General features: G+C 36.1%; 1 protein-coding gene across 1 annotated transcript in view; it reads left to right on the top strand.

Annotated features, from left to right (window-relative positions):
- LOC136040994 (T-complex protein 1 subunit epsilon-like) overlaps window positions 1-12,004 on the top strand; it is a 47,549-nt gene that overhangs the window by 18,070 nt on the left and 17,475 nt on the right. The window contains exons 3-5 of the mRNA XM_065725489.1: window positions 1,011-1,209; window positions 3,125-3,317; window positions 7,684-7,833. Coding sequence (XP_065581561.1) covers window positions 1,011-1,209; window positions 3,125-3,317; window positions 7,684-7,833 — 542 coding nt within the window. The remainder of the gene's footprint in view (window positions 1-1,010; window positions 1,210-3,124; window positions 3,318-7,683; window positions 7,834-12,004) is intronic.

Raw genomic sequence — 12,004 nt, 5'->3', positions numbered from 1 at the left:
TTTACAGATGCACTTCAGAGCTGACATACTAGGATTGACCTAGTAAAGAGTGATGCGACTTCCGTGTATCCCCCTCCCCCGTCTCGCTACTTTGTATAGAAGGGATGGTTGTAGGAACTTAGCAGGGGGCTCAGTTGATTTCGGACCTCTAGTCCCCTTTTAAAGGGCAAAAGTGGTCCAAGGGTTATATTCAGGTCGTAATAGTTGACAAAACCAGTCACGATATTCCCGGGGATGACATTTTGTATTCAGGATTTTCTATTGTTCACAGATATGTCTTCATGGCATAAAAAATTGACGTTTTTATCTCCGCTCTTCATGCTAAATTCATGCTAAATTCGACCTTTTCCCTGATGCATCAAGAATGAATGCTCTAATGCAAGTATAAAATGATTTATTTTTTTTTTCATACAATTCCCTGAAAATTAAAAGCTTTATTTATTCGTTTTTTTTTTTTTTGTCAATAGTGACATTTTTAGTTCAAATTCTTGAAAGGTCATTAAATAAAACACAGGCAGTTGCCACCTGGCGGTATGTGTTGCAGTATAAATTACCTTTAGTAAAGCGCTCGTTAAATTTGGCCATAAAAAGATGAGGTTTTAGAGGATTAACCTCTTTATACAAGATGACCCATGTTTGTTTAAACCTTTAATTTCGCCCTGTTCATTCATTTGTATGAAAAAGATCTTGTCTTTTCTTTTCAAATATTTCAGAAGACAAGCCCCTTTTAACCTATCTAACTACAGATTGCTTGTTTGCAACAAAATTTACCTTACAATTTAAAGAGAAGAAGTAGATATCTCATTTTGTGGGCTGTGGTACAAATTTTAAAAACAAGTTTGAAGCATTATTCTTAATGTACATGGAGATCCTTATAGTTTGTAAACATTTAATCAAACCTGCTGAGAAATAGTACGCGTTTGGAGTATCAAAGCCTTAAGTAACTATGCAAGAATGCTGGTTGACCCTTTATATCTTAGGATTTTTTTTTTTTTATTGTTTACTTTTAGTTTTGGCTGGTGCTTTGCTTGAAAATGCGGAGGATCTCATTGACAAAGGTATTCATCCAATCAGGATTGCTGATGGCTACGAAATGGCAGCTAGGGTCGCAACTAAACATTTGGATACAGTTGCTGATATTTTCTCAGTTGATCCTAATAATTTAGAGCCACTCATTCAATCAGCCATGACTACTTTGGGCTCAAAAATGTAAGTTCATTCTGCTTCCTAATTCTTACTTTTGATTGTTTACAGTCGGCTATATTCAAACACCGGCTTGAGGCTCAATTTACTTGAGCTCTTCCTCAGCCGACCAGGTTTTCAAGTGCATTGAGAAAGCCCTATCAGAAGCAAAACCCAGTCGGACACACGAATTTGCTATCTTTGGTCTCATAATAACAACCGATAGGCCAAATTAAAAATACATTTGCAGAGCACAATTAGAATTTAAATTCAAATGAAAAAGAGTAAAAATTTGAAAATATAAAGTAGTTTTTTTCCGTCATTGCATGCGTATTAGTGAAAGGAGTAGTTTTTTCTGTCACTGCATTGTATCCGTCATGTGCGTATTAGTGAAAAGAGGGAAGCTCAATTAAGGATGGCCTAAGCAGGGCCGTCACGTATAGGGGGACACCCCCCAATGTTTTTGGTCACTCGGTGAATAGAGGAAGTCAGTAAAATTGTGTCGCTTTGCGCCGTGATTTTTCCGACGCCGCTAACATTCTTTGTTTGGCTCGATGATGACCACGAAAATACTGACATGTCATCTACAGAAATTCGAACCTTGTTGGCAAATGCAGCAGTTTTATCGACTCCTGCCGGGATTTCACATATGGTGCCACAATTTTCCATTTGGCTCAATGGATGTATAGTAGCTTAATCTAGTTCAGAAGGAAGGGCCGAGGTCATTGGGGCTCTTCCTTATTGTTAAAATGTTTGTCAGTCAGAAATGTAAGCAGCTCAGTCTGGTCAATAGACATGGGTCCAGTTCATTTTTAAAAAGATGTTCTAGATTTGTCTCCTATCCTATTTTCTTATCTAGAAAAGGCTGAAAGTTCTCTGACACGATATTTTTCAGGGAAAAATCATGGATTTTAAGGAAATTTATGATGCAAGTATAAAAAAATACTGTAATCTGTGTAAAACAAGATGAAACAAAAACTGATGTCGGATATACTTGGAAATGCAAAATTATTGGTAGACAGGAACATGGAATCCATGAATTATAAAACGATCGTATTTTGAATTAGCATAAATAGTAGTTTTTTATGTATATACTTTCTAAATACTTATTTTTATGTTCTTTACTTACTGTTGGTTAACATTAGTAGTATATTTGGCTTTCCCTGGATCACAAGTACTAGAGCAAAACTATCGATTAAGTACACCTTTTTAGATGCTTCGCCATTGCAATTTACTGTCTTGTTAGAGTAATAGCAACGTTTCCGAATTTAAAAATGAAATCTGAATTTCTTAGTTTAAAAAACCTATAAATTTACTTGCTCAAGCACCCCCTCTCCTCTCTGGATAGGTTGGATCTGTGTGCACCTAGACTTATCAGTTGCCTCCAAGCGTCTAAGATAAATAGGTTTTTTTTAATCTAAAGACATATTATTTGTTGTTTAAAACTATAGATTTTTCTGAATTTTTTTGTTCTCTGTAGTAGTCAGCATTGCCAGTTTCTAAAAGACGCTTCATTTGGCTAAGCTAAACTGTCTTAATGGAATTTATAAAAGTCAATATACTTTTCTGAGTCGCTGCTAAAGTAAGAAGTAGCTAGAAGGAAGTCGCCCTGGCTAGAGAGAACGCTGAAAAGGCCAGGTGAAATCTTGGCCCAACAAGTTTAAAGCCGACCCAGATTTCGTTTGCGGCTTTCGCTGCCGAAGCTGGGGGTGGAATCTTTCTTGGCTGAAAATCAACATCCCTGTTACCTAAAACTGTACTCTACGTAGCTCTGCTGTCTGTCGTGTTCTTGGACCATAGAGAGCTGGCTGCCAGCTTTTGTATTTGAGAGTGTCTTCGTGTCTTGAACCAAGTACTATCACGTAAGCACAAATGTATGAACGCGTATTCCTTTTGGACTTACTCTGTATTTTATTCTTTATTCCCTCCTTCTTTCTTCTAGCATCAACAAGTGTCACAGACAGATGGCAGAAATTGCAGTCAATGCTGTTATGGCAGTTGCAGATAGGGAGGCCAAAGATGTCAACTTTGAACTGATTAAGGTAGAAGGAAAAGTTGGTGGAGAATTGGAAGATACTATCCTTGTCAAAGGTGTTGTTATTGACAAGGATTTCTCTCATCCACAAATGCCCAAGGTAATAGCTTTGATTCAACTACAAATTTAAGCATATTGTAATGTAATAATATCCAAGGTTTGTAACTTTCGGCTTTTACCAGTATCTTCTGGAACTCATTACACCAAGGTGGTAAAACTTACTAACTAATTGTAATTGCGTCTTGCGAGATGGAATGTAAATGTTAGTAATTGGACTGAATAAACTTTATAATATTTTACTTCAGCTTGTTAATTACATGCTTTCTTGAGGGTCCTTCCTATCTTTCCCCTCTTTTTATGGCACTTGGTATAAACCAAGTGACATATAGCAATCGCAAATTCTGTCGGTCTGTCGGTCCCGGTTTTGCTACTTTAGGCACTTCCAGGTAAGCTAGGACGATGAAATTTGGCAGGCATATCAGGGACCGGACCAGATTTCGATCTCTTTGGGGTAGTTGGGGGGGGGTTAGTTGGGGTAGTTCTGAAAAATTAGAAAAAATGAGGTATTTTTAACTTACGAACGAGTAATCGGATCTCAATGAAATTTTATATTTAGAAGGATATCGTGTCTCAGAGCTCTTATTTTAAATTCCGAACAGATTTGGTGATATTGGGAGGGGGAAACCTAAAACCTGGAAAACAGTTAGAGTGGTTGGGGACAGGTCGGAACAGATTGGGATGAAACTAAGTGGGAAAAATAAGCAGAAGTCCTAGATACATGATTGACATAACCGGAATGGATCCGCTCTCTTTGGGGTAGTTGGGGGGGGGGGGGTTAATTCTGAAAAATTAGAAAAAATGAGGTATTTTAACTTACGAATGGGTTATCGGATCTCTTTGAAATTTGATATTTAGAAGGATATCGTGTCTCAGAGCTCTTATTTTAAATCTCGACCAGATCTGGTGACATAGGGGGGGGGGGTTGGGAGGGGGAAACCTAAAACGTGGAAAACACTTAGAGTGGAGGGATCGGGATGAAACTTTATGGGAAAAATAAGCACAAGTCCTAGATTCATGATTGACATAATCGGAACGGATTTGCTCTCTTTGGGGTAGTTGGAGGGGGGGTTAGTTGGGGTAGTTCTGAAAAATTAGAAAAAATGAGATATTTTTAACTTACGAACGGGTGATCGGATCTCAATGAATTTGATAATTAGAAGGATATCTTGTCTCAAAGCTCTTTTTTTAAGTCCCAACTGGATCTGGTGACATTGGGGGGAGTTTGGGGGGGAAACCTAAATCATGGAAAACGCTTAGATTGGAGAGATCGGGATGAAACTTGGTGAGAAAAATAACCAGAAGTCTCAGATACGTGATTTACATAATTGGAACGGACCTACTCTATTGGGGGGGGGGGAGTTAATTCTGAACAAATTAGAAAAAATGAAGTATTTTGAACTTAGAAGGAGTGATCGGATCTTCATGAAACTTCATATTTAGAAGGACCTCGCGACTCAAATCTCTTATTTTAAATCTCAACCGGATCCAGCGTAATGGGGGGGGGCAGTTTAGGGGAACCGGAAATCTTAGAAAATACTTAAAGCGGTGAGATCAGGATGAAACTGGATGGGAAGAATAAGAAACTGTCTAAAACACATGACTGACATAATCGGACCGAATCTGCTCTCTTTGGTGGAGTTGAAAATTGAGGTATTTTTAACTTACGAAAGGGTGACCAGATCTTAATGAAATTTGATATTTAGAAGGGTCTTGCGCTTTAAAGCTCTAATTTTGAATTCCGACCAGATTCTGTGACATTGGGGGGAGTTGGAGGGGGAAAGCGGAATTCTTGGAAAACGTGAAAATTGGGGAATTTTTATTTTACGAATAGTTGATCGGATCTTAATGAAATTTGATATTTAGAAGGAATTCATGTCTCAGAGCTCTTATTTCAAATCCCGACCAGATATTTTGACATTGGGGGAAGTTGGAGGGGGAAATATTGGAAAACACTTTGAGTGAAGGAATCGGGATGAAGCTTGGTGGATAGAATAAGCAAATGTCCTTGATACGTGATTGACGGAACCGTACTGGATTCGCTCTCTTTGGGGGAGTTGGGAGGAGGGATTCAGTGATTTGGCGAGTTTGGTGCTTTTGGATGTGCTAGGACGATGAAAATTGGTAGGCGTGTCAGTGAGCTGCACAAATTGACTTGATAAAGTCGTTTTACCAGATTCGACCATCTGGGGGGCTAAAAGGAGTGGAAAAATTAGAAAAAAATTGGTATTTATAACATACGGGTGGGTGATCGGATCTTAGAGAATTTTGATATTTAGAAGGACATCGTGACTCAGAGCTCTTGTTTTAAATCCTGACCGGCATTAAGCCTCTTATTTTCCTTTTAAATCAATCTATTGATTCATAGAATTTTGCTAGAGCTCATACCATATGATCTCTTGGCTCTTAGCTCTTCTTGCCTAGTCACAAGTGTCATATGAGCTCTTAGCTCTTGTTGTAGGTATATTTACAGTCGAAAGAAATATGCTATTTTAGCTCTCTTTTACTTTTTTTTATCATCAAATCAAATGTTCGATTGTTTGAATTTACATGGTATATTTACTGTCGAAAGAAATAGGCTATTGTAGCTCTCTTTTACTTTTTTTTTTATCATCAAATCAAATGTTTGATTGTTTGAATTTACATAGATTCTTTTTGTTTAGTACTCCAGTTTTTACTTATTATTGTGACATGTTGCATTTTTTTTTCTTGGGGCAGGGTTAGCAAAAACTGTGCGATCGAAATATTATTTACTGCCGAAAAAAAAAGCTAATTTGTACCTTTCTTTTATTATTTTTTTTTTGTCTTTGAATCAATTCTTTGATGAATTTACATAAGTGCTTTTAATTTAGCTCCCAATTTTCTATTTATTATTTTGACTTGTTGCATTTTTTTTATTGGGACAGGGTTGGCAAAAACTGTTTGCAATCGAAATGGTATGTCAACAAAAATGCTAATTTTTAGCTCTCTTTTATTTTTTTTTTGTCTTCAAATCAAATCTTTGATGATTTGGATTTGCATAGATGCTTTTAATCTAGCACTCTAGTTTCTACGTCCTATTTTGACACGTTGTATGTTTTTTCTCGGGGCTGGGCTGACAAAAACTGGCTCAGGAGATATTAGTGCTACGGAGTAGAGTTAAAGAATTCAAACGCTCTCATATGCGCAAATTTCTGCTCTAGGTCTTTTTCCGAAATATTATTTATACAAAGCTTTTATTTTTGATGTTTTTTTTATTATGTTTGTGAAGTACTTTACATTCATGTGTATATAACGTAAAATGCCACTTGAAATTTAGAAAGCAGAACAGTGTCGTAGCATATACCATAAAAAAAAGAAGAAAAACGTCCAAGTAAAAGAAGTGAAAATGCAACTCTGTAATATCTAACCTACAAAAAAAAGTCGTTTTAAGGGGGAAGAACCCTAGGAACTTGGGGCCCAAGAAAAAACCCAATGGGACAATTAGCTATTGAATTTAAAGCTTTGTAACTCCTATAAACCGTCTTCAAAAGGCTGATAGGTAAACCTAATGAGGTTTTTTCGTTTTTGATGTAATAATTCTATTCAGAAATTTTACTTATCATAAAAACAAGATGTATTTATTTTTGGCATTAACTTGATATTAATAATAGAATAAGTATTACGAGACATATATTGCGTATGTGACGAAACTATGCATATCTGAAATAATTATCCTTAACTTCTGTCAATCTTTTCACTTAAAAAGATGAGAAAATCCATAATATCAGAGGAGCCCAAAAATAATTGCAGAGCCATAATGTCCTAGGGCTAAATCGGTTTCGACAAGGAGAGTTCCTGTCGTGCGCAATATGAATATCCTTAATATAATTTCTAACAATTGAAAAACAAGTCTTGGTATGGGACCTACAAAACGAGATGCTCAACCATCGGAATTCCTTTCTTATCTGAAGAATTGTGGAATAAAGCAGAAGAGTGAAGTAACTTACTTTACACGTAAGTTACCGTAGTTACTGTAGGTCCCGTAGTTACCGTACGGTAGGTTTAGTGTACCGTAGACGACAACAGTCCATATCAGAAGCCAGTACTTTCTTTTATGAATTACCAAATACAGCAGATATCGCACATTGTAATGGAAATAAAATACCTGAAACTAAACAATCAATACGTACATAACAGAAAAATAGGATTCTAGGGAAATAAGCCTCGTTAATATATTTAAATCATAGGATTTTAGGGTTAGTTAATTTAGTACCTAGCCACAGGATTACACCTAAATAAATGAGACTGATGGTGCTAATGTTTGAATTACTTATTTTAGCTGTATTTTAGTGTTCAATAATCTATTTCATAATCTGTGTAGAATTTCTAAACATGTGGCTTGTTTTTCTCTTTTCTTTTATAAAAGGATTTATTGTTGTTATTTGTAGGAGCTAAAAGATGTGAAGATTGCCATTTTGACTTGCCCCTTTGAGCCTCCTAAGCCAAAGACTAAGCATAAGTTGGATGTAACATCTGTTGAAGATTATAAGAAACTTAGGAAATATGAACAAGAGAAATTTGAAGAGATGGTTAATATGGTAAGTTTGGAATCTAATGGAACTAGGGAGTAACGGAGCAAATGCTCTTAAGAGAATAGGATTAAGGTATAGCAAAATAGGGTGTTCTCCTTTGAATTTATAAGTTTAGTGTCAATTGGACTGCTACATAGAGAAGTGGGGTTACCGACGAAATGAAGATTGTATGGAAAAGTGGTTACTTTTTCTTATGTGACGATCGTACAAATACTGTGGATTTAGCCATAGCAATCTAACCATTTTAGTTCATAGTAAAAACAATGAGCACAAAACAGTAAATGATTTTTGACATTAAAGCGCAAATGGGAAAAATAGAGACAATGCTACAGAAGGCTTTATGGATATAGTATACAGTCAAGATAAGCTACTTTGTCGTGCAAAAGTTCAAATAAACAATTCTGGCAGGGACAAAGAAGGATTTTTGCAGAAAGCTTGAGCTTAAGGCTCTCTGATGCTCGGGCTTCTGGTATTCAAAACCTCTCCCTCATATTCCTTGCCCCCCCCCCCAAGTCACTGCAAATACACGAAGAAAAGTCCTGTACTTTGCCGTGTAGCGTGTTCCCGTGACAGGTATGGAAAATCTTTTATATCCTCATTTGCTGAGTTGCATAAGACATGCAGATAGTGACGAATATCATATTGTCTCTCTTTTATTCTAACGTTTTTTTTTATATTTTTTATTTTAATTTCTCCTTAGTTTTATGGCGAATAAACTTATGTAGTTTAATTATTTTACCTGAATGTTAAATGTACGTTATAATGGTTGTTTAATTCCATTCTAGTTTTGTGTCTACTTAACTTTTAAGTCTAGGTACTCTTCTATTTTCTTTTATATTTATCTTTAACAGCTGTTTTTCTTTGTCTGACTTCTAAGTTTACGAAGTTTTTTACTTAATGTTGTAGTTTCTTATTCTGTGTCTAATCAGATCGGATTTATGTGACTGACGTTTTTCACTCTGTATATTTTTTACATCCTTTTTTTGTAGTGCTTGCCCAGTTGTTCTATGATGACTTAAAACTTTGTTGTTTTTAATTGACGAAACACGCAAATTTGGTATGTTCTACTTGCTATAGTTCTTTTGAAATAAAAATTTACCTTAAAAAAAGAAGAATTTTTCAACTGAAAGCAATGAGCAACATTAAAACTTAAGATGAAAAGAAATTTTTCCGTATATTAGGAGATTTGCCCCCTCATCAATTCCTTGCTCTTTACGCTAAAGTTTCTTAGTACTTTTAAAAGAGCTTCTTAATCTGATCAAACGGCCCTTGAGTTTCAGGATTTTGTTCTTAAAAAAATCGAGACAAAAGTCAAACTTCTGAACCTGATGGCATGATTCTCTTTAAGATTACTTGAAGTTTTGGGAGTGTTTCCTTCCTTTTTCAGAACTGAGCAACTTTTCTCAGGCTCGCAACTTTTCATGGATAATATTAAATTAATGAACTTCTTGAGTTAAAATCAGGGGTAGGTATCAAGCCATGGCTAATTTTAGAAAAGCCAAGAAAGATAGTCCGAGTGAGTATCCGTCCATGCGTCATTCATAGGGCATAACTAAGGTAGATAGTCATAGAATTAAGGGATGAAAGACTTTGAATCAGCATAAAAATTCGATTTTTTTTGTGTCTTGTTTTCAAAATCCTGCTTTTTAGAGTTGTGGTTACTATTGAGCCGCGTCGCTCCTTGCTCATAGTTCGTTACCACGAACGGTTTGGAATAAGATAATTATTAAGACCTTTTAATAAATGTGACCATGGGAGTATTTAACTTGCCAAAATTTATTTCTTTTTTGTTTGCTCATAAAGCTATTAGATGAAAATGTTGTTTTTATGTTAGTCGCTTTATAGTGGCATTATCAAATTATCTTGTGGGCCACAGTGAGAGTACTAGTGGACCGCAGGTGGTTTATTGGACTTCCTCACGTACATCAGTGTAAACCACTGTTTCAAATTTTTGTCATTGTCCGCCGTCTTTTCATACAACCACGCTGAGAGTTGAAAGTGTAGCAGCATATGTACTGTTGTGTCTAAGATCTGTTGATTCTTTCTAAGCATCCCCATGGCCTTTTGGTGTATCAAGTACCAGGAACTAATAAGAGGTTCTGCTGTCCACTCTGGTAGCCTGTTATCTAAATTCTCTTCACTTTTTCTGGTTTTTTCAACGGGTCATTTTGGAAAAATGAGAGGCAAGACTTTGGAGTAAGACGTGTTTTATTTTGGGTATATGGAAATAATGGTGGCACAGAATAGTAATATCTTGATCTAGGATTGAGCTATGCCTTGAATTTCTGAAGGGGTGTAATTGAAATTTTTAATTTAAAACGATTGATGTTTGCTTAAAGTTTATCTCTCTTATTATTTAGAGACCCTATGAACTCTTCCCACTTTGACCTTTATTTGTCGTCCAAATGCTCCGTCTTTTTTCTTGGATTTCCTTAATTATCGTTTACAGTAATTGGACAAAAATAAAAAAAAAAACAGGTGAATTGCATGTAACGAAATTGTAAACATTTTAAGATTTCAACTGAGAACTTCAGTGATACGTAGGACTTCACCCACCCAGAATTTTTATTGTAAGGGTGCACATTTTTCTAGAATTATGAGGGTGTGGAACTGCAGGTAACTTCGCCACTGCTTCCGTGTCTTAACGATGAAGCACTATGGGATTAATAATTTGGGTTACTGTTCTTATTCTACTCTCGTCTTGAATATTTTGAATAGTTTTGATTCTAGCTATATTTGTATCGAATAAAACAAAAAGAAAAAATTAAATAAACTGTACTCTTTGTTTGTGGACCCCCTTCCCCATGGGAAATCGGTGACTCCCCCCCCCCCCCGTCTATTTTGGAGTTGGACTTAACGCATAAACGTTCGGAATACGTCTATGCTTATACCGAGGACAAAATAAGAGTATAGATGTTAAAAATAAGTTTTCGTGCATCGTGCTAGGAACGTGATGTATCTAGCTCCTTTTAAAATCGTATGATTCTTAGGTACCCCAGGATCACGAAGTCTGTTGGTCAAGTTATAATTTAAGGATTTTCTTAGCAAAGAAGGGTAGGTCGAGATTTGACTTGATTAAAAAAAAAAATCCTGTTCAATGCTTAGGTACCAGTTATCCTTTGTTGTATTGTGAGAAACCCCAAAATCACTCCTTGGATACCTTGAATACCGTATTAACGTCGTTCGTCTAACCTTATTGATTTTTAGTCTTTTGACCTAAGTTCTATGTGTTCTCTGGACTTAGTAAGATCGTATAAAAGGTCCTTTTATTACATACTAAGAAGTCCTTGCAGCCAGCTTCTTTTGGGAACTAGATGTGCCTGGGAAAATGTCAGGCGATTCAGTACCATATAAAGGTTGAGAAGTTTTTGCAGGAGGGGTGGGGGTTAGTGAAAAAACATTTTTATTTTAAATTTGATGTGACAGTGACCAGAAATTAGGAAAATATCAGGGTTTCGGGGTTGGGCGTAGGCCCTGTACCCCCCCCCCTCTCCTTGGGCACGTCCCTGATCTGGAAAATATGATTCCGAGAATGTATTTATGAATGCTGCTTGCTTCATGGGTTACATTTTTCAGTGTTTTAGTTTATTGGACAATCTGAAGGTGGATGGCTCCAGGGGTCTGGTTAACTTTTAAACCATAATTTCTTGCACCCATCCAATTTAGAGGGAATTTTAACTTGTCTGGACATAACATAGTGTTTTATATTAAATATAACTCTTTCTATTATCTTTAATTGCATTACCGGGTTGATTCATACCAAAATATCTATGAAACCCACCAAAATTTCAAATATCCCCCCACAGAGGGCCTACATCGAAATGTTCTCTTTTTTTCTTCTTTTTTTTGTGCTCCTATTTGCTTCTTGTACAGTTGCAGATGACTTTTCTCTCTCTTTTAATTTTTTGCAAACTTATCTTGATTATCATTTCGAAACCAAATAAAATATACCCAATGCCTTTTGTTGTTTTTTTGTAAAAGTATTTAACCTGTGCACGGGAAGCAGGAGAAAGCGTAAAAGAATATGCTGCAACTTTACAGAGGCTTAAAGCTTTCCTTTCGTCGCAGAGCCATCTAAAAGTTGCTTTTATGATTACTATTATACCTTTGAACAGGTAATATTCTATATCCATCTCCCTCGCAGTACAAGTTCAAAAAACCCCTCCTCGTAAAATTT

Source organism: Artemia franciscana, chromosome 21, assembly GCF_032884065.1.
Source record: "Artemia franciscana chromosome 21, ASM3288406v1, whole genome shotgun sequence".
In the NCBI taxonomy this organism is placed as follows: Eukaryota; Metazoa; Arthropoda; class Branchiopoda; order Anostraca; family Artemiidae; genus Artemia; species Artemia franciscana.
The sequence above is the reverse complement of the archived record's forward strand: the minus strand, read 5'-3'. Positions and strand labels throughout refer to the sequence as shown.